We start from the raw sequence: 27291 nt of genomic DNA on the forward strand, positions 1-27291 counted from the left end.
TTCTTTCAAACGCAGCACTTCCAGTTTGTGGTGCAGACTTTTTGTTCAAATTTTTAAATTTAAAAATTGAAGCCTCACAGAAGAAATGATGGACATTACACATCTGATACACAGGCTGAACAGCAGTTGAGTGCACCTTTAACTGTAGGTTTATACTGTATTTCCTTAAAAAAAAATAATAAAAAAAAAATTCACAGAGTTAAGATGGAGTGTAAATTGTGCTATCAGATCACTATTTTGTTTAATTTTGGAACCCTTCATTATTCTTTGTAATAAAGTGTTCTTAAGCTGCACTCTGAACAAAAGTAAAGTATGTCTTTTCTATGCATTTTTGTCAGGTTTGGGAATGAGATATGGTTCTACACACAATAATGCTATTTTTATAGACCCTTCTTTGAATGTGACTTATGATATATTGAGCATTTTCACAAGCGGCTCTTTTAGAGCAGGATGCTTACTCTCCACAGTGAGCCTCTCCTCAGAGCATGACAACAAACATGTCATGGAGACCTTGGCTTCTGAACCCAGACCTCTCCATAAATTCCAGGCATGCAAACCCCTCTACCAAAACCACATTACTGACAATGAAAAAGGCACCACGGCAGAAAAGTCAGGCATATGAGCTGCATTAGAATGGGTATGTTTCCGATAATGCGTGAAGCGGAATGTGGAAAATGAAAGGTTGGCTGCTGCACAAGTAAAAGGGTCATTCTGAAAGGAAATGTGAGAGTTAAACGGAAAGTAATTCCCTGCATGCTTAGCCTTATTAAATATGTAGCACAAAGGAAATGTGCTCCCTTTTACTCTTTAGCCAGACCCCCTCTGGCTGTCAACCAAGTGATGCCCACAGCCTGCACGTTCAGGTAGAAATGCTAAAATGTGCAGCACGGCCTCATAGAAAGGCAATTCTTCAGAGGGGATTATGATATTCAAGGCATTTCTGCTGCTGAGTTTCTTCCCCTGACCTTGACCATCCTGAGGCTGTCATCTCAAATACATACTCTCTCTTGTTCTGTACACACATCCTCTCCCTCCTTCCCATTGCTTTAAATATTGAAGACGGATAATGGCGTTCGCCTTCTTCCCAAGGCCCTGCAGAAAGCCCGGGCACAGAGAAGGAAGCACACACTTGTGTAAAAGCACACGCATGCCTTTACACATGCCAAGAAACATAGGATTCAACACTCAAGGGGGTGGGGGCAGCAGGAACTCAACTTTGTTTCACCCCATCTGCATTGTATGTTTTACTTTCAATATCTATGGTTTTACTCCTTTTTTGCCTTCATTAGTTTTGTTGTGAAGCAACTGATTTCTAAAACCACCTGGCCACTATTACACACAATAACAGGTGTGGTTACACTTCACGCCATCTGAGCCATTGCCTTTCATACTCACTGGGTTAGGAAACACCAGTGTGAAGACATCATTCCTCCTATTCCGACTTGTCTGACATCAGTAGCCCCTCCCCGCCTCCTTAAACTAAGCCCCCATTAAATCTGTAATGACAGCACAGATGTTGCATTACAACATGGAATAAGGTGCTGCTTGGTGTGATGCCGTAATCACCACACCAGCAGTCTTAACACACAACACCTGGGCAGTATTAATATGAATTTAAATTCTCAAGGTGATTTGCTTTAAAAAAATAAATAAATAAAAAATACCCCACTTCACGTGACTGTTTTACATCAAAAAGTAAATCAGAGACAAATGCAGAAGTTTGAAGAAGGTTTTTTATTGTACTTTGATAGGTGATATTTCTTTAAATGGTGCAGTCAAATGAAAGAATACAGTGTACACTCTGAATTACATCTTCCTGCAAAAGCAAAGTCAAGTGCTCACAATAAATGACATAACAACTAATAGACCTAAACAGTCAGGCCAACATAAATAACAAGCTGTCATCTCTTTTCTTTTTCTCATAATCCTGTCCAAAGAAAATATCATATGTTCAATAAATATAACTGTAAACTTCAAATTGAAGTATTAGCTGCTTGTTTAACTGTAAATAGTGCAGAAAAGTGGTGTTCAGAGTTTGGGAAGACTTTAGAGAGTTGGTTGGCGGTGCTGGTGGTGGCATTGTGTGCGATCGTGAAGGAAGGAAGGAGGGAGGGAGGGTTACATGTAGCATACCGACAGATGGAAACACATGGTTGGCCATCTGTACGGGCGACAAAACTGGTTTGCTTTGACAGTTTTTCTGCAGTTTGGGGGTTTGGGGAGATCTGCTGGCAGGTAAACACTGTCCTCCAGAGGGAGAAGACAAAGTAAGCATCGACAACAGCACCTCAGCAGCACCTTTTGTAACTAACAGACAATATCTCCATTAGATAACCCCACACAGAGACTGTAGAGGGAAATAACAATCATCAAATGCAGCACAAACTGCAGAGTAAATAAAGATCATACGTTACAGGGGGCATTGAGACTGCTATCAGGGGCATGGTGAGATGTCAGTGAGGGAAAAAGTGGGAGTGTTGTGTGAATTACGGGGCCCTATAGGTCAGGAGTGCCCAAACGGAGCCTGTGTGTTCAGGGGTCTCTGGACAATGACAGCATTGGCCAAGTCCGCCTCTTCCAGACTTAATTCTTTGTTGCTGAGCTCTCGGAAAGGAAGTGATGTCGTCAGGATGAAAGGTGGGCAGCTCCTCTGGCAGCGCGCCACGAAATCTTGAACATCAGTGATCCTAGAAAAGAAACAGAATTATATATAAAAAACAGACAGACAGAAATATTCCCTACTGAACATGTCTGTTCCTTTTCCAGTGGCAAAGCATTCCCGACCAAATACTCTCTCTAAAGCACTATACTAGTATCATCATCCATTATTAATCACGACCCAGCATACACAAGTGATCCTATGGCGGCCCTTCTCTTCACACACTGAGGATAGCTGAAGGTTGGAGGGGTTCAGTCCTCTCTATCCTTTAGCTACTAACCCTGTTATATAAATGCTGCATCAGAGTTACGCAATCTCTCTCTGGGGATTTTATAGATCCACTCCATTGCTACATCTCAGATTATGTTTTCTGCAGCCCCATGCACTGTGGCAGGGGATATAACATGCACCATGCCTTCAAACTCAGGCAGACTAGAACAAAGCATTACATAATCCTCAAACAAACCCCCCCACCACCTCCTAAGCTAGGACAAACAAAAATCTTTTGTCATTCCTTGAACTACTTCTATCCTGCGACGCTTGAGATTATGGGATTTACAGACAGCAGAGCATGAGCAGAGAGAGTGTCTTTACTATGCAGATATTATCTGATGCTGTCAGGCTCACAGATTGAGATGTGGAGAGATGCGTTTTGGCCTTGACATCGTGATACCCACCGATGCGATAGGTTAAACCTCTGTACCAATCTCCTGCCGTCAGCCAACCAGATCTGCAGGGATGTAACAGGAAGGGCGTGGTCTAGTGTTACCATGGGGATAGGAGGAGATTCTCCATCCTCATGCACAGACGGTGACCTGGCCACTACTCTGGGCGCAACACTGGGAATGGACAGGAATAAATAACAGATTAAGAATCAGTTAGAAGTTCAGTATATACGATATATATGCATTGTGTTTTTGTGTTTTTTAATTTTGATTACAGTTATTTGTGGGCAGAGAAAATCTCACACAAAACATTTATGTGGACTCTCTGAGCAATTTAGTATTATGCAGTGATGCTTGAAAATGTTGAGGCTCTCATTTCATCAGTGTGACTGTCTGCTTGGTCAGATTCTTTTGCGGGTGTTTTGATACCTGGATCTATAGGGACACCTAGTGGTACAAAACAGTATAGTGTCCCGGAACTTGGCAGACACTACTTATATTAATAATGACTCAACAGGTGCAATAGTTACATGTTTGTATGCAAAAAGAATTATTTTCAAAAAGAATTATCCTTAACTTTATTATTACCTTATTGTCACAGCGACAATCTCTTACCTGCCAAGCCGGTATCCTCGGCCGCTGAAAGGGTGAAAAGCCTTTTTCTTGGGAACATAATTTTCCTCTGTCAGATCCTCCACACTGATCTCCAGCTCCTCCTCTTCTGCTCTGCTCTCCCACTCGGCCGGAAGCTCCCTGGGATAGATTAGAGATAAGATCAGCCTTGTCTGGTCAGATCAATCAATATGACAAATGAGCTCTAATGAGTCTTATGCTTTATCTATCTTATGTCGCCTGTTTTTGGTGCTAATTTCCCTTTGGGGACTGATAGGGTTTGACTGCAAGGTCGAACCAATGAATCAAAACAAGGACGTTTCGCTACATATGAGTTACATTCATTACACTATACACTGTATAGATACAGTATACACATTTTCATGTAATGTGAAGCTGCTAAAGGTTTGTTCGCATTTGTGTTTCTTAAAAGAAAAAGTGAACCGCCATTTTGATCTTGAGCGAAATCTCAAAATTGGTCATCTGCCAGCAAAACCTTAACAAGGGATCCCACACCTTCTTATTCATCCAATGCAGGGACTTTTCAAGGAATTTCAAGGCCCAAATCTCTCAAATTCAAGGACCCAACAAACAGTGTGAGCCATGGTTCAAGATTATTTAATGTTACAACAGTGTTAGAATTTTAATAATGAGAGCTAGCAGCTTTACAGAAGATAAGTAAAAAGACAGAGAGGCTTGAATGTGTGAACACTTCTCAGCTGTGCTGTGTTACAGTGATGCAGACTATGTGGCTGCTAACCTTCTCTAACCCAGCACAGCATAACAATATATTGTGTAAACTGAGTGACAGAGACAATACGAGTTCATTTTCATATCTATAGTGTAATGTGGTCTTATGATTATTTGTGCACATAAAAGCCCAAGTAGGAACAAGAGTTGAACATTGGCAATAGCTATAAATGTGCTAAAAATCTCTGTGCAACACATCAGTTTCATGCTTTGTATTTGAACTATATTAAATTGCACCGTCCCCATGAAGAAAATTCAAAAAAGAAGAGGAAGGGAAAATATATAAAGCACTCTCAATGACACATGTCCATTTATGTCTACTTTCAAAAACTTTCAAGGCTTTAATTTTTTTTCTCTCTTTTTCACAAACTTTCAAGATACTTTTTAAAGTCAAGGACCTGTGGGAACTCTGCTAAACTAAAGAAATCCTAATTTTTGTCAAAGATATCATTTTCAAACATGGTGACCCATATCTGTGGTCAGTCAGAATGGATCAACACACATCATCCAACCTGATTTTATGACCGTTCCGTACTTGAGTTGAGCAGAGGTTTAGACTGCAAGCTAAAAGGCTCAAACTCAGATTTATTTGCTATTTATCTTATGTAATTCTCTGTTATTCTGTGGCTTTACAGTGGTGTTTATGGAACTAAAATGCAGACTCTATTAACCTTTGACAGCAGTCTTATATGAATGGGTAAAACAAGGTTTAACTCACATTCATTAAGCCAATATCATATGCACATCAACTATATGACAGTAGCATACTGTCATTAATGGGTTGTTGTTTTGTTTTTTTTATAACTTTCGGTTTTTATTAACGATCAGTGAGTCAGTGGTACAGGTTACAGTGGCTTGCAATAGACACAAGTCACATTTTCTCAAAACAACCCAAAGCCAACAGAAACAGCTAGGGGTCATTATCAGCCAGGAAATAATAAGTGTTTTAACTCTGGTCACTTGCACATTGCACTTGCAGTTTTCAAGTACAGGCCAGAAGGTGAGTTATTAAAAGCCAAAAACATTTTAGCACTTGTGGGGTAATTGTTGTGTCACTGGAAATAATCAGAAACCCTATCAGACCTCAAGATATTACTGTTCTTTTGTGCCTTCAGACAGCAAAACCATAACCAATATGCCTTTTAATATACTTAAGAAATTCCAGCAAGGCCAAATTTAACTCACCCCCTCTTGATTGCATCCAGGAAGTCTTGGTTCTCTGGTATGGAGTAGCTGCGAAACTCCTCATCGTTTACAGTGAAACCGTCCTTCCACAGCCTCACCACCATCTCCACCTGGAGTGAAGGCCACAAAAATAACAACTGTGGTGGCCATGCATTTGTCAATATGGGTGAGTTAGTATGCACAAAAACCTGCTATGTCACCTGAATTTTTAGCCTAAACACCTTCCCCTGAAGCTATGTGAAAACCACTAATGTTTTATTTGTATATATTTTGTATGTATATTCATATATCTGATGTATGTATATCAACTGAGGCAGAGGATTTTAATTAATTATTCATTTATTCTTAGATGATGAGTTCATGAGTATATTTATGCAAAGTTCATTACACAAAACACAGAAAACTGTCATCAATTTCAAAATACATTCTGTGGACATGATGAAGATTTCCTTTCTGGACATTTGCAAAGATATGGCCCTGAGGATTTAGTGGGGAATTTGTTTCTGACCTTTGATGTCCCTGAGGCATTGTAACATATCTTCTCCACCTCATCCAGGAGGTCTTCCACCGAGAAACTACGCCTCATTGGAACCTCCTCTTCATTTTCTTCACTGACAACCCTTTAAGAAATGGACAAGTGTGTAATTCAGTCATTATATGCCTTATTGAGTTTAGCCTACAGACACAAGGTTTATTTGGTTTACTCTCTGATTTGCTTTTGTCAGAAGAAATATTGATTTATAGGCCCTGGACTATAGGATTTAGGAATGTTTTAAATAAGATGTTTTCTTTAAATATAAAGAAACTAGAAAAAATAATGTGCAATGAATTTGCTGTGACTTACCAATTTTCATCTTTCTCGCCCCCCACAGTGTCAATCTCTTTCATGACGTTCCGTATTTCCCATCTAAGGAAAACAAAACACCTTATGATAAACATAAAAGACAGTGGGCAAAGCAAATGTCATGATGGGGCTTGTTGGGGCAATTGAGCTTTAAATGCGTACTTCATGTATTTTCATTTAAGCATAATTAGCTCAGCGGGTTATGACGTGAATTCATTCACGTGTACACAGTGAAGGTAATAAAACTGCTAAAAATTGTCAAAACGGATGAAGTCATTTATTAAAAACCTCTATCGATAAACAACCAAGCAGCCTGTGGCGTTATCGTTAATTATGTAAGTGGGCGTCAGAAAGAGCCAACGACACAGGACTAATATACAATATAACATGGATTATATACACATAGACACACAGTAGATGCTCGTTAGCATGCGCGTATTAAGGTTAAGGTTAAATACTGATTTACCAGTCTGTGTTTTGTCGGTTAATCCCAGGCTACACATCTGCAGCCATAAATTTCGGCCAGCGGATCTTCTGCTGAGCAATATATGTGACGCAACAGTGCCGTAAGTCGAGTCTTGTTGTCGTAGTAGTCATTTTATACTGCTGAGGTCAGCAGACTCACTTCAAATTGAAGATGACACAGTATTAAATAGCATGTGAAACACACCTGATACACACAGAAGTGATACTACAATATCTATCTATCTATCTATCTATCTATCTATCTATCTATCTATCTATCTATCTATCTATCTATCTATCTATCTATCTATCTATCTATCTATCTATCCTGGTTATCAGCCTTTCATTACAATAGCAATAGCCTACCACTGTTTTCACATCCATCCATCATATTGTGAGGGATGTAATGACAGTAATTTGGCATGTATGATAAACATTGTCTTCACTATGCGGTGCTTGACAGAAAATTGCATTGCAGTAAAATATACATTTCCTGTAATCTTCTTCTTGAAACATATGGTGCATCTGTGGTGTAGTGAGATCATAAAGACCATGTCTAGATAGTACAATGTTGTCATAAGATTTAATTCTCTGTATTAACAAACAAACAAGCATGTTTTTTACTCTTTCACATTCTATGTAATTTTAGACTTTTGAGATGTGTCACATAAGAACATGCTGAATGGTGAAGACAGAGCACTGTGTCACACAATGTTAACATCAAGTCTATCTTTAATGTTTTACAAAGACATGTTTTCAAGTGGTTAAGGGTTCCAGTGAGGAATGTTGCAGACTATCTAGACATTGCCATGCCTCCTATTGGCCACTTGGTGCAGATAACCTAGCCACAAGTGAATGAATATACATGCATCAATGAAGTAATACTTGCATCAATTAGTATTTAAATAGTAAGAGAATAATACTATAGTCTTGTGTTTAGCTTTTTCTGTTGTTCAGTTTTTCTCACATTTTGATCACAGATGCTTTCGACACCTCCATATATGTGAACATATTGTAAAGTTTCCATGAGAATAAAAATAGTTTTGACAATGCCTTTAAAGAAAAAGAAAAACATAGCTTGAACCAAAAGCATGAAACAGATGGCAAACACAGTTGCATCTTCAGTCAAGCCATAAATAGAACAGGCAGCACACACAAACAAACACACCAAGGTTTGGGTTTCAGTAGTGATCCCAAAACTGAAGTCATTAGATTCCAAAGTGAATCTGGAGAGGATCACTGGAAGTTCTTGGAAAACTAAGTGTTTGTTTAAAGTCACTTTCAATTTACAGGAAATGATAAAAAAAAAAAAAAAATTGCCACAGCTGCAGTAGAGACAAAATAACAAAAACACTGGGTGTCTGTAGGTTTAACATGACAAAGTTAATTCTGCCTGATGTTTCAAATATTATCTTATTTTACTCAGATGTGGAACCCAAATGGCACAGTGCACAACGTGAAGAGCAATAATGACAGCAGCAAGGGTGGAGAACGATTATTATTAATAACTTAGACTACATGCTTAAAGGTTACAGTACAGAACAAGAAGGTTGGATAGTCATCAATATTAAATATGCCTATAGTGAATTGAACCGTGTAATGGCAAAAACACATTGTAAAGGGGTGAACCTTTTCCAATAAATGACATGCTGTCCACTCCCATGTGTTTTCTGCCAGCTAACCAGGGCCCCATAACTTAACGATTGTATTCCTATCCACTCTCATAATTCAAAAAAACTTAAAAGTTGTACATGGTATTCCCATGAAGGGTAAACTGTGTATTGAAGTGAAGAAACACTGCAGTTTTTCTTATTTTTATCCTTTATTATTGCTTTGGGGACTTAAATGTGTTTCAGTAGAACTTAGTGAGGTGACTTTATTTAACTTTACTAACTTCAGTGTCCCCAGTGGTCACTGTAAACATTCCAATTGTGAATTGCAAATTATAACCCATAATAACATAACATAATTATTCGTATTGACAATTATGGTCTTTGTGATATTTGTGTAGTATACATATCGTAAGTAGGGTACTAGTTCTTTGTGGTAGTAGTCCAGTCAGCAAAAATTAATGCACCTGCCAAACAGACCCACATCCACTTGCGAGAGAGAGAGGAGGGGAGAGAGAGCTAGACAGAGAGAGAGAGAGAGAGAGAGAGAAATGGCGCCTCGATGCTGCGCTCACTGAGGCAGTGTTTGGAGCCGGTTAGAGAGATTCAGTAAGGGCAGACAAAAGAAAAAACAAACATGGTGAACACAAGGAAAAGCTCACGGCCGGGGAGCGGTCCCTTCATCTCCTCCAGGACTAGGTCGTCGTCGAGAAACGAGCGAAACTCTGAGGAACATGTAAGCCGGTTTCTTTTCTTTGCCGGTGAGCTAGCTGGCTCTGCTAGTTGGCTAGGTAGCTGTAGCCGTGGCCTCAAGGTGCTCCACATAATGCATTATTCACAGACAAGTACGAACAGTACAGAACTTGACACCTGTTCAGTCATGCAGATACATAATAAAATAATTGAATGCAGCGGTTCATACGCGTGTCACTCGCACTGAACGTTTTGTGAAGCTGTCAAATTACAAGCTAGCGATGTTAACTCCTGGCTAGCCCCAAGTTGAGTTCCCTTTGTGTTTGGCAATTTTACCCGGCTGACTTGTTTCACCATTGTCTCCACAAATTAGCCTCGTAAATAAAGACAGCTGGGATTTTCACACGAGGCTATTAGCAGTACATCATGTCACCATCCTGGAAGTATCGGGGTATTTATTTTCTCAAATGTGAAGCGATAAAGCAATAGTTGAGCTAACGTTTGTAGGTTACAGCTAGCCCGACAGCTAGCTTACAGTGGGGGAAGGGAGTCCCAGGTTCACAACAGTTGGCTGGCTCAAGTCCCGTATTTAGCAAGTCTGAACTTGGTGAACTTTCTGTTGTAAATGCCCCAAAGACCCCTACAGCCTGTTTTACTATAAGTGTTCTAAAAGTGGCGATGTAACGTTAAACCGTATGATATTTTACTACTATTCGGAAATGTACACTCATTTAATAGCTTTAGTTTTTGCTCTGATCGCCTGACCTACAAGCTGTCTGACAGTCTTTGTCTCAAAATGTAAACACTGAGATTATGCAAGGCAAAGGGGTCTGTGTTTCCGCACTATTTACGATTATTATAGCACTTAACATAGACGAACAGCATAATTCAGCGATCTGATAATTTATAGAGTCATTAGCACATTCTTGAGTTTTAATGGGCTATTTGGCGAGGGTTTATACTTTGTTAAATTGTGGTTCAAGAAATTCGAGTCATTCCTGGCTTATATCCAGTCCTGTGGATTGCAAGCTAGGCTAACTGATGACACATGAAAATGCGAGTTGTGATTGAAAGGCTTTAGACTGATAAACCTTACACTTTCACAAGTTATTTCAAAGTATTCTCATTGTTTTTGTGCACTAAACTCTCTTAAGACGTCGCTGTGTGGAAGACCATGTTGTCAGAAACTTGTTGCTAAAACTGACCATTGTTGTGACTTTTTTTTTTAATTTAAATGAAGATTGACTTCAAGGTACAACTGTCTGGTCACTTCTTTTCATTCCTTATCTGGCAGTACATCTTGCACTTTTTAGTCTGTATGTATCTGCCTATCCAGTCAGACAAACCCCTCTGCAGGCATTGCAGACAGTTGCCTATGACAACAGTGAGATACAACCTCATATCAGCAGGGAAGTTAAGCTGTGAAGGGCATTAGCATCAAGGGCATATGTCTGGTTGGTGCTGTATTGTGAATCAGAGAATACATTGATGAGTTGGGTACAAGGTGTCTTGTCTCATTATAAGACTCTAGATTTTATTTGTACTTGAGCAGTTTGGTCAGACTTGCTCGTTATTTGCTTAATAGTCTGGTTTTATACAATGACTGACAGCATGAATTCTTCATGCAAGTAATTGCAAAAAGGCTGTTATGGTATTTGACATCCTTTTTTTCTGTTGCTTGCTTGTTCTGATTGTTTGTCATTCTTGCTTTGTTACTCTCTGAAATGTTGGTGTGGTTTTTGTTTACCAGAAGGAGCCCAGTAGTGATGTGAGCAGTCCCAGCAGCCCCAGGTTAGCTCCCCCTTCAAAGCGGACACGGCGGCAGACCGCCTCTGAGCCCAGCTCCAGTGATACCTCCCCATCTCCTCAAACGAAGGGCCAGAGGGTCAGCTGGGATATTCCCACCTACCGCACCAGGTCAGCTGCTTCCTTTTGTTTCACTGATCATAAGTATCTTTAAATGCTGTTTGAAAGCTGCGCATAATATTGTGCAGCACAATGATACAATGTCTTTGGCAGAAATAAGATTTTTGTTTTAATACAAAATTGTAATAGAGACATTAAGTTTATTAGCTTATTTGTCTCTGTAAAGTAAAAGTTTAATAAGCTGGAGTTAGTCTAGACAGCTGTTTGTTGTCACTGGCTGTTGCTGTTGAGTCAGATTTAATTCATTCTCCTCATGTCATATATTATAATCAGTGGAACAGACAAACTTGAACATGAGCTCTCCCACAGTATTTTGTGTGATTAATTGCAGTCTTCTGTGCAGATGTCCATACATATTTTCACTCTGTTATTTTCTTTCTAGGCTGTCCTCTCGCATAATGCAAAACGGGCACGGTAATACAATAGTATTTCCAATTTGTTTCATTTTTTTAAACCATACATTGAACATATGCATTTGGGAAACAAACAATTAAAAGACTGACCCCTAATTTAACTTTTGTTAATGCTGCAGCCCATATGAGTCACCGGAATGAGGATAGTGGAGGTGGAGACCACTCTCACATGAATGGTCATGTGGAGCTGAAGAGGAGTTGCCGGGTGAAGAAGAGCCAATTTGAACACCTCAATCAGAGCCTGCTGTTTGACCAGCTGGTCAACAGGTAGCTAGCAACCTCACTACTGACACATTTCTTTGCAGTGCTGCTTTTAACATAGGAAGAGAAAGAGGATGTGCATAACTGAATTGATTAGAGGTTAACCTTGGAGCATATGGAAGTAGACTCCTACTTGAGAAAAGTATGAGAAATCCAGGAAGTATCAACTTATAGGTATCATTTCGTCTTCCTCCTTCAGAGAGCATGTATATGTATAAACACACATATATTGGATGTTTCTAATGTTTTCGCACTGTTTCAGGCACATTGGATGTAAAATGAAACGTGACTGAGTTTATAAAGTTGACTTTGTTTTAAGGGTGTCATGAAATTTTCATCTATATTGGTCGAGCAGTGTAGGTGTCTTTGCTCTATTTCATACAGTTTTTGAACAGTGCAAGAGTGAAGCTGCAAATGTTGCCCTCCTTTTCACAAAATATGGAAATTACAGATGGAAGTCAGTACTTTACTCTTTTAACATGCTATGTGCTGAAGTAAAGAGGCAACACAACAATAGCACTACCATTCAAACGTGCACTGCAGATCATATACTTCTCCCAGATGAATGCCCATTGTTTGCCCATGTTGTGCTTCTGTAAAGGTTCCTTCAGTTTGTCAAATTCTGTGTGTGTGTGTGTGTGTGTGTGTGTGTGTGTGTGTGTGTGTGTGTGTGCGCGTCTGTCCGTCTGCAGCACTGCTGAGGCTGTCCTTCAGGAGATGGACAACATCAGCAGCATAAGGCAGAACCGTGAGGTGGAGCGACTTCGCATGTGGACTGGAGACACTGAAGAGGTGAGTGTGGCCATGCTGTAACACGCAAAGCACAGCCAGTTTGCCTGCATGATGATCTACTGTGAATACAAGTGATAGCATTAAGGCTCTGTTCTTTCAGGAAAACATGGACATGTATTCGCGGGTGAAGCGCAGGAAATCCATGCGCAGGAGCACTTTTAGCATGCCTACACACCACAAAGTCATGAGCAAAACGGAGCAGGAGGAGGAAGAGGAGGAAGGCACGGAAGGTCAGTTTCCTACTAATGTTCTACACATGAATCAGTGGAGTGAGGCTGAGATGATGAAAACTTAATGAAGAGCCTCTTTCTCAGTAACAAAAAGAGTCGATGGCTTAGTGTACTGGGTGAATCTTTTAAGAGGTTACACTTGGTAGTAATTTTATTTGAAGTTTGAAAGCCACCTTTTTTATGACTTTCAGAATCTCATGGTGAGGAAGAGGAGGAGGATGCAGAGGATGATGATGAAGATGATGAAGGAGATGAAGTGGAAGAGGCAGGAGAGGAAAATGACAGACCATACAACCTGAGGCAGCGTAAGACGGTGCAGAGATATGAGGCACCACCTATTGGTAATTATTGTTTTTTTTTCCTAATCAAAGCTTTGTATATAAATTTTGATCCGCTTTAATAGGCATATTGTCCATTTATGTGATCATTTCCACTTAATTTAATAATGCTTTAGGCTTGATCTGTGACAACCAGTTGCTTTGTGTTTGCTTTCTCAGAGCCTGTGAACAGAAAACAGAGCAACCCCTCACTTTTTGACACCCACAGATCCCCAGCAAGAAGAAGCCATATAAGGTTTGTAGCAATGTAATTTGCGAAAAGTCCCTGTCAAATCTGCAGCTGAATGTGAGTGACTTTTAAGCAGCTTTTACACTACCATGACTAATGAATTCAGAGCTATGGTTACAAAAAGGTTTTTTTCTACATTAAGGACTGTGACAGTGTAGTTGTGTGATACTGAATCTAGATTGCCACACTTCTCCAGAGTGAAGAAACATGCCATTCACAGCAGCGACACCACCTCGTCTTCTGATGAAGAGCGGTTCGAGCGGAGAAAAAGCAAGAGCATGACTCGGGCTAGAAACAGGTGATGGCTTCTGCTTCCTTTCTTCTGCTTTTAAGTTCTTTTCATCTTCATCTGTCTGACTTTTGCTTTGATTGAAACACTGCTCCATTACAGTTTTTTAAAAGGAGCTGTAGGACTGATGATGTTGGTACAGGGGTTGCCATTATGTATTTGTGCTCCTTGAATGTAATCATTTTTATCATTCTTATTCGTGTCACAGATGTCTGCCCATGAACTTGACTGCAGAAGACCTGGCTAGTGGGGTGCTGCGTGATCGGGTGAAAGTGGGTGCCAGCTTGGCTGATGTGGATCCCATGAACCTTGATAGCTCTGTGAGTGGAAATGCTAATGAATGCCGAAAAGCTGTAGAGCAGCACAGCTGTAGACTTATAACTTGGAAATTATAATAAGTCATGTAGCTAAACAGAGAAACCTATTGACCTATGAACTTATTAAGAGTTTCCGTGTTCATAGTTGATGTGGGAATTGTGTTTTTTCTTCTCAGGTGAAATTTGACAGTGTGGGTGGCCTCAGTAATCACATTCAGTCGCTAAAAGAGATGGTAGTGTTCCCTCTGCTTTACCCTGAGATCTTTGAGAAGTTTAAGATTCAGCCTCCCAGGTGAGTAAAACTAACACGATTGGATTCTGTTGTATTTCCTGACAGGTTTGATGGAAAAGCAGACTATGTTAAGATTATACCACAGACATGCTGTCCATTTTCATGATGACATTATTTTTTATCTTTGTCTTGGTACATGCATACAAGAAAATGGAGATCAAAATAAACACGGTTTCCATTTCCTCTCCTTCCCTTTTTAGAGGATGTTTGTTCTACGGCCCACCAGGAACAGGAAAGACCCTGGTTGCACGGGCACTTGCCAACGAGTGTAGCCAGGGAGACAGGAAGGTTTCCTTCTTCATGAGGAAAGGAGCCGACTGCCTCAGCAAATGGGTCGGTGAATCAGAACGTCAGCTACGCCTGCTCTTTGACCAGGTAAGTCACTTAAACATTGCTCCCGTGAGATCAAAGGCAATTTTTAAATCCTTGCAACCATGGATTCAGTCACTTGACTTGAACTGACTTCACAGTATAAATAGAAAACTGGTAATTTTGCTGCTGGTATAGTATTTTCACTTCGAATATTTCTTGTGCTGCCTATTGTAAGTTAATATTGTCATATTGTTTCTCACTTTTTTGAGAAAATTGACTTCTTGAATAAAAGCAAACTGACCTTGGTTTGTGTATGCTTTTGATCAGGCGTACCTGATGAGGCCATCGATTATTTTCTTTGATGAGATTGATGGTTTGGCTCCTGTTCGCTCCAGCAGGCAAGACCAGATACACAGGTGAGACTAATGTGGTTTAACCCTCATTTCATACAAGAATATACAACTGTTCTGTACGCTTGTTCATGCGCGAAACATACCGTTATCTCCAACATTGGCCAGTGTGAAACTACACTTATCAATTACACTTACTAATCATTCCTGCAGTGACCAATCTAAATAGTAGTTGTTCTGTGTCATATGTCCATAATCATCAAAGTGGAAATGAAAGAATTGTCAAAGCATCTCATGGAATTGGTTTGTAAATCACTCAGAAACTCTAACCAAACTCTAACTAACTCATGCATTTGTCCTTTCCTTTTGCTTTTTAAATGCACACAAAGCAACAAAAAAAAAAACACACAGCTGTCGACATGTAGTAGTGAAAGTGTTGAAATTGTGGCTGCTTTTACTTTTTCACACATTTGCATGCTGGCCTGTGTGCAGGTTTAAGCTGCTGCTGCTGTTACTTTCCTCGCCAAAGGGTGGCACAGGTTTGCTGGAACTGCAGGTCCAAATGTGCTGGCACTCCAGCTTTGATTTTTGAAAGAAGTTGGCTGGATCTGCATTTGAGTGGTTCACATAACTGACATATTTGTGACATAACTATTTCACTTCAGATTTAGACCATTTCAGCGTGAGCTGTAGGTGAGGAAGCTTCCTATTATGCAAACACTGCTGGCAGTTGATCCTTAAGAAAACAGTTGCCATCTAAAAAATTAAATATTAGTGAAATGTAACAAAACAATTCTGGACCACAGTTTATTTAAATCATGAATGTGTGTATGCTTGAGTTTACAGATGCTCTCCTCTTTCTGCCATGCTGGGTAAATACATGCATGATGCTCTAGTCAACAGAGAAACAGAACAGTTGATATTTTTGCCTCACACTGTTTTGTTCATTATGCCTGTTCGATAGACCAGGTATTTGCAGAAATAATAAGTGAGAGCTTGTTTATTTGGTCGGTACTGACTCAAGAGTCTTGTCAATGTTGTTTCAGTCTCAAAGTATTAGGCCTCTGAATGTTTGCATGTATATTTATGTGTGTAACTGTAATATAGTATGGCTTTGCAACATTGTATGCACAGTAAATAAGACTTTGTCTTGCAGTAAAGTCAGGCATTTTTTTGTTTGGTGTTATTTTGCTATTTTGAAAAATGTAATACTAAATGTATTACGCTCTGCCCCATCACCATCTTTCCTCTGTCCAGTTCTATCGTGTCTACTCTATTGGCCTTGATGGATGGCTTGGACAGTCGTGGGGAGATAGTGGTCATTGGTGCTACAAACAGACTTGACTCTATCGACCCAGCACTCAGGAGGCCTGGACGCTTTGACCGGGAGTTTCTGTTCAACCTGCCTGACAAGAAGGTGAGATTGAGTGAAAGATCATTGTATACAGTGGACGTGTGTACATGGACACGATTCAATCATGACATCAAGTCTTGTTTTCACTGCACTTGGAATTTTTTTTGATGTTTTTCATTGTAGGAACATTAACATTTGATTAGTATACCTAAAAGATTGCATATAGGACACAGCCCAACATATACAGTGGCAGTTTTACCTTAAATGTTGTTGCCCCCTCTGTATCTCTTCATGCAACCACAAGGCAACAGCCTTCAATATTCTATGTAAGGATCACTCACTTTGCACACAAGGCTGTACCTACATGCACACCCAGGTGGAGACACAATATAATGCTGAAGTAATTAGTGCTTTACTTACATCAGTCCTGTGACAAAATTAGTGCATGTAGCCCTCTGGCTATTAAGTCTCATCTACTGTTTTTCATTCTATTGGATGTTTTGATCCAACAAGCAAGTGGTAAAGCAGATGCTCATTAGGTTTCTGGAAAATTAAAAATCAATTTCACCAGATTTATTAATATGCAGATCTGATTGCTTTAATCTTGCACTTGGGGAAACCTTTTTTTTTTTTTTTTGCTACTACTCACAAAACAATATTACACGTGTCAGTGTGACAGTGAGCCAGATAAACATCTCAGCGTAGGTGACTCCTTCCCATTGAGCCTGTCTAATGGGTCGCCTTACATCGTTTGTCCACACAGTTGGATGATTGGTAATCAAAGCCTAATCTGCAGGCCATTGCCGGCTAAACTCGCCAGTAGTGAGCTCTGAGTGATTAAAAACCTTGTTCATGTGCAAATAGCGAGCCTCTCTACTCATTCAAGTTGGGCTCCCTCCTAGTATTGCCCAAGTTAGAAGCCTATATGAAATCTGGCCCAGTTGTGTCATTTGAATAGAAAGAAATATGTGATGAAAGATGATGAAAACTGTTGCCCTTCATTCACGACAAAGACCACTTTGTTCTTAATGCCTGCTCATCAAAGCACAGTCGTGTGGAGACGTTGCAATGAATTGAAGGGTGCATTGTGCTGAAGTGTTAGCGAGCCCTTCAGTTGAGCTCACTTATGCACTGGAGCCAGTTTTGATCTTTCTCTTGGTGTTATCAGTTCTAGATAGAATAAAGGCTGCACTCAGTGAGTCATGTCTTTAATTGCGATATTTATGCTGTGATTTCCCCAGGTATCATTGACATACTTTGTTTGTTTCTTTTATCTCGTCTTATGCAACATACTATTTTAATGACACATAAATTTTAAATTCTTTTACATTGTTTGTTAGCTGTTGCAGCTACTGTGGCAGTCAATCCTGTTACTTTGTTTTTTTGACTATAACGCTATGTAGGACTCGTGTCTTGTGTTCCCTCGTGTATTGACTCTGCTTTTTCTGTTTTGTCTTGTGGCTCTTTGCCGTTGTCCACCCCAAATCCTTTTTCAGGCCAGAAAGCACATCTTGGAGATTCACACGCGGGACTGGAATCCCAAATTGGCTGAGCCATTTGTAGATGAACTTGCAGAAAAATGTGTCGGTAAGGGCATCTGTGCATAATGCTGTATGCCAGCTTTGCTGTATAAGTGTTATGTTAAATTACCTCTGGTTAACTGGTTGACATTCATGTTCTCTGTGCCATTTGGAAACAACCTTTCTATAAAGCTGTAATTTAAGGAAATTAATTATTAACTAACCTTTGTGTTTTGTTTGCGCCCAGGCTACTGTGGTGCTGACATCAAAGCACTTTGCACAGAGGCAACCTTGGTGGCACTGCGTCGCCGCTACCCCCAAATCTATGGCAGCAGTGTCAAACTGAAGCTGGATGTCACATCCATCGTCCTGGGGCCTGGCGACTTCAGCAAGGCCATGAGGACAATCGTCCCAGCCTCCCAGAGGGCCCTGGCTCCTCCAGGCCGAGCCCTGTCTCCCACCCTCAGGCCCCTGCTGGCCAGCTCTTTCTCCTTGGTGCTGAAAGCTCTGCTCCGAGTCTTCCCCCATGCTCAGTGCACTGATAGGGACAACACACACGGTAGGGATCTGGGACCCAGGGGCCCATGGTTTCGGCTGTATCATTTGTTTTTACTTTCCTGTTGCTGGCTACTGCTTCTCCCACCTTGACTCTTGCTCTCTTCTCCCTTGCCACCTGTCTCACTAGTTAGTGTGCTTTCCCTGTTGGCATTTTTGTAATAAGTTGGGGAGAAAGAGAAAGAGACTATCAAATACTACAAAGTGCTTTGTATCACCCTCACACACTGAACATACAATCTGTGGTGAAACATCCCCCCTGAGTATGCAGAGATTGGATAACCAGTCATCCTGCGAGCACTTCAATACCAGCTCCCACTCCAGTCAACAAAAGAGTGTTTACAGCAGATTAGCTACAATGCAGCACAATCCCAGAGTTGTACTTCTTGCACCCAATAATGACATGAATTTCCCAGGGTGCTGTATCACTTTAAACTGTATTACATCTCGCTAATAAGCTAGCTCTCTTTTTTTATTCTCACTTTTTTGGTGAAATGGCCACATTAATGTCAGTGATAGTGTTGCTTTGATGATTTAACTTTGTAGAAACAAACTTTTAAGTGCATTTACCACCATTGTTGCACAGTAATTCCAGTGAGTTTCTGCATAAGCATGTCTGTATAAGCACTGTTCCCCTCTGTGCTAGGCGGTGACAATCAACTGCTCGAAGAGGACTTGTACAGCGACGATGACAATGAGGAAGGCTCTTCTTCCATCTATGAAGTCGAGCCTGCTGCATCCCCAAAGAGTCAGCTATCTTCTTCTGCTGTGCACAGACCCTTTCTACATTTCTCCTCGTGAGTCGACAGAAAAAAAAAGATGGTTTTCATTTGCACCTGGTGATAAAGTTGCTATGTTTAAGAAAGAAAATGTATTTTGAAGTGCATAGACAAACACAGTGAAAAAGACAAACAAAACATTTGTTTTCAATTCATTTATGGTTGGGTGAATATACTGTAGATACATTTAGTTACTCTGTGAGGTATAGACTAAGGAATTTTAAAGACAACATCCAAAGCACATGCAAAACGTCGATTTGCATTTCCACAGAATTACTTTTTCATTGTACAAGCCAGAGTATTAGTGGTTTTCACAGTTGTCATCTAATTAGGGACTCATATAGATTTTCTCACTATAGTGCTGTGTGTGATTTATATGAAAGAATAACTTCTCAAGCCATGTACTTATAAATGCAGGAAGGCTTTATTGACTAGTCAACAAATGGCATCAAAACAGCACCTAATTGCTATCAGCTCTCTGTCTTCACCAGTTCTCTGAAAGCCAATGTCAACTGGCCTAATGGTCAAATCTTGTTATCAAACACCTGAGAGTTCCAATATAGGTGTCCTGTAGGTGGAGTTAAGGATAACAGATAGGAGAAAGAGTGAGATGAGGCAGGAGGCTCAATTACTTCTGGCTTGTCTAATACTTGCAAAACGCACAGTAGGATTAGTGGGATTGTGTACAGATTCAGACCGTCAAAAGCTGGTGTAAGCAGAGCCTTACATAACATGGTGGAAGTTTGAGGTTAGCCCAGACTCTTAACGAGCTTCTGCTATACTTCCTTTAACTTCCTAACTTGATGTGGGGCTCATTCTTTCTTTTTGTTGCTGTTAAATCGCATCACTTGGGCACAGGGTTCCTTTTACTCCAGTTGTTAGGAGTCCATTGTTGTTCAAAGGAGGTTAAGTAAGCGTTTATTGTGTTCTGATTGCTTTTGTTTAGCTCGCTTGGTCAGAGATATAATGTAGTCAGTTTTGTCCTTGACAGAAAATCGTGTACAGAGAGATCTATTTTTACAGCTATTTTACTTGTATATAACATTTACGAAGGTGTTTTCATAGTGAAGACTTATCACTGTATTTACATAAAAAGTTTTATAATAAAGCACTTGTTGAAGTAGTATCAAGTGTATAAATGGTAGTGTACAGCAGCAAATGGTCAAAACTGAAATGAAACCAATAGGGCTTCTATTGTGACACTGCTTGTCTGAATGACAGTATGACTGCTGGTCAGTAATCATGAGGTGATAAATACTATGCTAACTATGAACTCCCATCTGCTTCTAGCTCTGCCCTCCAACAGCCCACAGCATACCGGCCTCGTCTGCTGTTGGCCGGGTCCTCGGGCTCAGGACAGAGCTCCCACTTGGCCCCTGCTTTGCTGCACCACCTGGACAAGCTGCCAGTGCACCGCCTGGATTTGCCCACTCTCTACTCCGTCAGCGCTAAGACGCCAGAGGAGTCCTGTGCTCAGGTAACACACACACACACACACACACACACACACACACACACACACACACACACACACACACACACACACTCTGATGCCTTTTGCTTTATAGTGACTTGTAGTATAATGTTTTTCTTTTTTATTCCTTCAGATTTAAGCAACAATGTGTGCTTGACTTATCCATGATTATAGGTTTTCCGTGAGGCCTGCCGGAGCATGCCCAGCGTGGTGTTCATGCCGCATATCTCAGAGTGGTGGGAGACAGTGGGTGACACTGTGAAGAGCACCTTCCTCACCCTGCTGCAGGACGTGCCCTCTTTCAGCCCTGTCCTTATCCTTGCCACTGCTGAGACTCACTACTCACAGCTGTCAGAAGAGGTAGAAACACACACACACACACACACACACACACACACACATACTCCAGCTGACATTTTCAGATTTACCTGGAGACCTGCCTTATGTTTCATATTGCTGTTTGTGCAATTGCTTCCATTAGGGAGAAGGGAGATGACGTCTTTTTATGTGGTAGTGGAGGCTAAAGAATGATTCAAAGGTTTCTTTTTCTCTCAGGGGCGCTATTCACACAGGTTGTCACAGTCAAGGTCATCTGCTCCCACAGAGTTTTTATCTACTTTGGCTCCATCTCTGTTTTCTTGTCATTTATCCCACTGCCCACTTTTCTCCCTGGGTATCCCCACCCCTGCTCCTTCATCCTTCCTCTTGGATTTATTATTCTCTTTGGGAAAGCCAAAGCAGAATCAGACCACCTGCGGTGGGTTAGGCTTTAAGGGAGGGATTGCCATAGTGAAAGGGGAAATAGAGAAAATTGGAGGGGAAGAAGAGGGAGGAGGGTCCTCTCTTGCAACAGAAAAGCTTTAATTAGGTCAGAGGGTTGATAGCCCAGTGTCTTCACCCCAGGACACACAAATCATATCAGTATGTCTATGCAGACTGTGCAGGTTCTTTTCCTCTGTTTCTGTATTTGTGTATGTGTGTGGCTGCTGCTGTTTGGCAAGGCTTCAGCCCTGGCCATGCTCCAAGGCGGGAAAGGCTCCTGGGATGATTCTCTCTCTGTAGTTGACTCATTAGGACTGAGACACCTGGGCTTTTTTAACCTCTGTAGTTCCAGTTGCCACTTTGTATATTTTTTTGTTCTCTTTTGGTCATTTTTAACTTGTCTTTCTATCTTTATTTCACTCCATTCTTTTTCTTTATGTTGTGTGGTTGATGGTTCCCTGCAACCCTGCAAGCAATTCTCTTGCTTTAAGGCTTTTTACTTCACTTAACTTCACCATTTTTGTTCATTCACATGCTGTGTAAACAGATTAAGTATGAAAATGGAAGTAATCACACCCCACAGACCACTCAGCCACTGTGTCACAGGGTACATTGCAGTTCATTACATACTAGGTGACTGGCAGAAACTGTGTAGGATTGGCAATTACTGCTTTCTTCAAATTACCTTTTTTTTGGTCATTGAACACATAGCCATGTAGCATGGCATATTGGGAAGCACTTGATGGGGACCAATGGTGTGCTCAAGACAACATGGAGCCAGCATGAGGGTATCAAGACTGTCCTTAGGCTAAGCTGGCTTCCTCCTGTGTGTTCTCCATTTGAGTTTCTTGCACTGCTAGTTTGTAGTAGGATTGCATCATTGCACTTGTTAATCAGTTCCTTTCTCTACTTTTTTACAGTCACATTGTAAAATTTCTTCACTCATTTTTGAAGTTATATTTAAAACTCAGTGTGCCTGTACTACACAAGGTGCCTCTGTCTGTCCTCTTCCCACATTGGCAATAATAAACACTTTGGAGATAGTTATATGTGATGATGAATGGTTGACAGAAAGATGAACATTATTGAGTTATCCTTGTGCTGGACTGCTGCCAGTAAGTGCTTTATTTACTCTGAGAAAATGCTCCACACCTTGACTGTTTTTAACAGTGACATTTTGGCTACTCTGTAAATGCTACATATGGCCCCACTTGGTGCTTCAGACAAGCTTTGGTTTAAAGGTTAGCAGTGTTCACATTGCAGCTGTTCAATTAATTCTAGCATTATTTACAACAATAGTGATTTTGGTTCTTAAGGAGCAAACTGTCAGGTTATGTTGACCCTTCTCACGACCACATGAATGCATCAACCCTAAAGACCTTTTGAATAAATCCATGCTTTCTGCTCCACTGTAAATGACACATGTACAGACTCCACACAACTACCACTGTAAGTGATTTTCAATGTGATACAGGTGTAACTACAAACTCTGTGTGGAAGTCGGTAGGGGGATCATATTTAGTAGTTAGTCCCACTGAAACAGTGTAACAGGTTTTCCAGAGTGAGTAAGTTGTGCAGACCATTTACTGGAAGAGTGGGTTTTGTTTAGGCTGCTTGTATGTTTAGCAGTTTTAGCTTGTCTAATAATTGGAGCTATTTGCAATAAATTGTTTGTTTTGTTAAATGATAGTGCTTGTTCTTTGTCTGAAAAGCTTCCTTCAGGCAACATTTAAGAAGCTTTGGTTTTAATTTTTAGGCATGAACATGCGACAGTCTTTGGTGCTTTAAGTGATTTGGCTATCTTTGAGAGTGTTGTTTCACTCTCTGGCTCTGAGAACATAGTGACAGCTGCTGCCTCAGCTCCAAACCTCAGCAGGGAACAGGCAGCCTCCGTCCCCAGCCAAAACTGACACTACAGGCTTGGGTCCAACTACAAAGCCTCCCCCCTTCCCATTACAGCCATTCACTATGTGTAGATTGACTTCCTTTTAGGTGGAGGACTGGAATTACTAGAACATGTGACTCCAACACTTTATTGGATGTGTATTTTGAGGCATCACAAGTGCACTGTAACATATGAACTTCATGTTGAGTGTGAATGCTTCCACCACATTTTACCATAAGGACATAACTGTTGATGCATCCGGAATCAGGTCTTAGTGCTGAAGCACAACAGATGTAATGGAGTAAACAACAGCCATGTCTTCATCAAATATTCCAGACCTTTTGCTGGATCTTTATTTCATGTGGTAAAATCTTACAGTTTTGCAGTTTTTTTTCCACATGTAGTCCTTTAATACTTGAGCACCTAGTGGGCTGATGGAGTAGCAACAGAGCATTTCTGCTGAATTGTAGTGCACCCATATTGTCAATGTGCTTAAGATACCTGAAGCTAAGTATTACACATAGGAGTCATGGCACAAATTGTGGTATTCCCTGTGTAAGCTAACACAGTGCAGCAGATCTGAAGTAAATGCATTTTCAGAATTATGGTACCTAGTCAGACAGTGCAATTAATTGTGTGAAATTGTAAGGACTAATCTATACCTCTACTAATAGCTGACACATGATTGGAGCCACATTAGTTCATTCTTGGTGCCATCTTAAAATATCAGTAGCAACTCTGATACAATGTGACAGGGAATAAAACTCAACAAAACAAAAAAACAAAAAACATACAAATACCTCCAACAACACTTGCTTGATCTCAGTGGTCATTTATCTTCAATGGATGTAAAACATTCAGTTACTGACAGCATGCCAGTGTGTGCACTAATCAAAAGGAAAATAATTTGTCACGAAATCATTAGTCAGCACCCATTTTCTGTTGATTATGTGAGTCCAGGTCGCAGCAACAGCAGGCTAGGCAAGGTAGTCCATACGTCCTCTTCCCTAACTACATCCCCCATCCGTCTGTTATGAGTGTGCCCTGTGGTCTCTTCCCAATTGAACATGGCCAGAACACCTCCGCAGGGATGGGATGCAGCTCGGAGGCATCAGATGCCTCTACCACCTCAGCTCACTGCTTTCAGTGTGACGGTGTGGCGGTTCTACCCTGTGCCACTTATATCTTCAATCATATTCTTTCGGTCACTACCCAAAGCTCATGACCATAACTGAGGGTTGGAATGTAGAGCACATTGTAGATTGACCGCTTCACCTTCAGGCAGAGCTCCCTCCTTAGTCCAGCACAGCATCTACCTTACTGCTGACAATCTGCCTGTTGATCTAATGCTCCATCTTACCCTCGCTCAGTTGTCAATATCTGCACTTAACTGTGTACATTATTGTCCAGATGTTGTTGTCAACATTTTTCCTTGCAGCATTTATTTGTGTGACCCTTTCTCATTTTTGAGAGCACTGATTGTCAACCTTTAAGTATGGTGATTCAGTAAGGTGTCTCAGCTGTAGCTGCTTTTAGATGGATTAGATGAGGAGATCTTCACTTGTGTTGTGTTGCACTGCTCATTTTCTACCTGCATTAAGGTTTTTTGTTCAGAAAATTGAGTAACAGGGCAGAGTCAGATAGTCTGACAAGGATATTTTTAGTTTGCTTTTAAGTCGGTTTCAACAGTTAAGAATTGATCATGCTGGGAGAACATGCTAGGTGTCCTGTTTTGCTTTATATTTGCTCTTGTCAGCCAGACATCCCTGATTTTCTTTGTACGTCCAGCTCTCTCATGCATACCCCTCCATTCATCTATCAACACATATCTGCTATTACTCCCTGTGTCAAGACCCCTGCAGCTTTTATCATGATGAAAAGTACTGAGAATCATTACCTGCTGTGTACTACATACACTTAAGCTCCCCCCTTTAGATTATGCTATATTACCGTTCAGCAGACCTCTCATGCCGGCTTTGCTTGTTTACACTGAACCAAGCAAAGCCGGCATAATGCTGCCCCAGTGTGTGATTTTAGATAGCAAGCCAGCGTTCCAGAATCAGAGGCGTGACGTGTAACACAACAGCGTCGGCGGGCTGTGTAAAAAGGGCTTTTGACTGTCTCTGGCTCCCCTACTGTCTTCCTCGTTTTTATTCCATTCCTCCTTTTTTTCCCCTCTTGTGACGAGAGAAAGCAAAATCCAGAGAGAGAGGGTAAGAAAGAGAACAGAGGGAGATGCAGAGAGAAAGGGAGAACAAACATGCCATGGGTAAGGGAGCAGATCGATGTGAAAGACAGATGGGGGAGATGTAAAATGGAAAGTGGGTGCTTAGTCAGCAACAGGGCTTCCCATTGGGAGCAGCCTTGAGCTCCCTCACAGTACTGAACAGGGATCTTTGAAGCCCCCTGTAGCCCCAGTATGGATGCACACCAGAAATTAAGGTAGCTGCTTATATATATTCATTCCAATACTGTGCTTTCATTTATCAGATAATTATAGATATAAAATGGCAACAACAACAACAAAAAAAAACAAAAACTGAACAGACTTCTTCCTACCAGCGAGGTACAGAGTAAGTTTGTGGATGTAAGCTAAACTGTGGATAGTTTTGGGTAGCTGTATGTATGTAGTTATTGTTTTGACCATTGAAAAGTGCTGGTAAAGTCAAATAACTTACAATTGTCACCTCATAATTTCTTATAATTGAGGAAGAGGCCTGTTGTTTTTCCAAACATCGCTCAAATAGAAAACATACTTGACAAATCTGGTGAGGTTGTCATTTACTGAAGCAAAAATAAGGTAGTGTTTTCATCACAACTCTCATTACAAATATAGATTTATCAACACATGTTTTGATGTTGCAGCACTTATTGCCATGATTTAAGTATTCATACAGAAGAATAATTCAGATGTCCAAAGGATGTAGTCCTCGGTAATCATCATTTGTTATTAAGTGCATTACACTATGCTATCTTAGATCTGAAGGGCCATCAGACTGGCAGAATAAGTCACCTGATTCAGATTTTCTGAGGTGGAGTGCTTAAGTTTGATTTTTGTTACTGATATATATTATGGTGGTTAAATCTGGTTGCTTCCACTACTTAATAAGAGATATTGGACATTACTTGTCCAGTTATATAAAGGTATTGTTCTTGAGGGAACTCTAAATTATTGGAAATAAAATTTTCATTTTTATTACGAGCCTTTATCCAGTATTGGCTTTTTGTACATATGAACAGAATTTACTATCTTAAGATTAAGATATCTTACTTTCTGCACAGTCCATATCTCAAAATGTCTGAAAGGATAAAAGGTTTAGGTTTAGGTTCCGTTTTTGTATCATTGGAAACTGAATATCTTTGGGTTTTGCATTGTTGGTCAGACAAAACAAAACAAGTCACCTTAGACTTTGAGAGTTTCAATAATAATAATAATTTTTTTCAATATTTTATAAACAAAGCAATTCATCGAGTAATTGAAAAAATAAGAGATTAAACGATAATGACAGTAATCGTTAGTTGCAGCCTGATGTGGACTCAAATAAAAATGACTGAAGGAAGGATGGTCATTAAGTCCTTAACATTTAAACAGTGTGCTTAGTTTCTGCAGTGCTCAGTAGTGCTTTTTCCTCATTTAGTGGCTGATGAGAACAGGCACATCAGCTACACGGCATACTCAACAATTTAGTATTTATCATTGTGCTCATTTTCAGTACAAACATATGTGACA

The 27291-nt window shown here is 40.5% G+C and overlaps 2 protein-coding genes across 2 annotated transcripts in view; one reads left to right on the top strand and one right to left on the bottom strand.

Annotated features, from left to right (window-relative positions):
• Window positions 1–1715: 1715 nt before the first annotated feature.
• ubxn2a (UBX domain protein 2A) lies at window positions 1716–7276 on the bottom strand. The gene is made up of 7 exons (XM_022770372.1): window positions 7182–7276; window positions 6716–6778; window positions 6380–6491; window positions 5872–5981; window positions 3940–4077; window positions 3337–3498; window positions 1716–2687 (listed from the first exon to the last, which is right to left on the bottom strand). The coding sequence occupies exons 2-7, from the start codon at window positions 6757–6759 to the stop codon at window positions 2504–2506; spliced, it is 750 nt and encodes a 249-aa protein (XP_022626093.1). The 5' UTR covers window positions 6760–6778; window positions 7182–7276; the 3' UTR covers window positions 1716–2503.
• Window positions 7277–9427: 2151 nt separating this feature from the next.
• Window positions 9428–27291, top strand: part of atad2b (ATPase family, AAA domain containing 2B) — a 70354-nt gene continuing 52490 nt past the window's right edge. Inside the window, exons 1-20 of the mRNA XM_022770447.1 lie at window positions 9428–9534; window position 10146; window positions 11234–11400; window positions 11792–11823; window positions 11942–12089; window positions 12776–12875; window positions 12976–13105; window positions 13297–13446; window positions 13603–13678; window positions 13869–13970; window positions 14170–14281; window positions 14455–14570; window positions 14771–14945; window positions 15210–15298; window positions 16490–16649; window positions 18083–18173; window positions 18354–18665; window positions 19308–19458; window positions 20731–20917; window positions 21089–21274. Coding sequence (XP_022626168.1) covers window positions 9428–9534; window position 10146; window positions 11234–11400; window positions 11792–11823; window positions 11942–12089; window positions 12776–12875; window positions 12976–13105; window positions 13297–13446; window positions 13603–13678; window positions 13869–13970; window positions 14170–14281; window positions 14455–14570; window positions 14771–14945; window positions 15210–15298; window positions 16490–16649; window positions 18083–18173; window positions 18354–18665; window positions 19308–19458; window positions 20731–20917; window positions 21089–21274 — 2592 coding nt within the window. The remainder of the gene's footprint in view (window positions 9535–10145; window positions 10147–11233; window positions 11401–11791; window positions 11824–11941; window positions 12090–12775; window positions 12876–12975; window positions 13106–13296; window positions 13447–13602; window positions 13679–13868; window positions 13971–14169; window positions 14282–14454; window positions 14571–14770; window positions 14946–15209; window positions 15299–16489; window positions 16650–18082; window positions 18174–18353; window positions 18666–19307; window positions 19459–20730; window positions 20918–21088; window positions 21275–27291) is intronic.

The sequence above is a fragment of the Seriola dumerili genome, unplaced genomic scaffold, assembly GCF_002260705.1.
Source record: "Seriola dumerili isolate Sdu_G_001 unplaced genomic scaffold, Sdu_1.0 BDQW01000025.1, whole genome shotgun sequence".
In the NCBI taxonomy this organism is placed as follows: domain Eukaryota; kingdom Metazoa; phylum Chordata; class Actinopteri; order Carangiformes; family Carangidae; genus Seriola; species Seriola dumerili.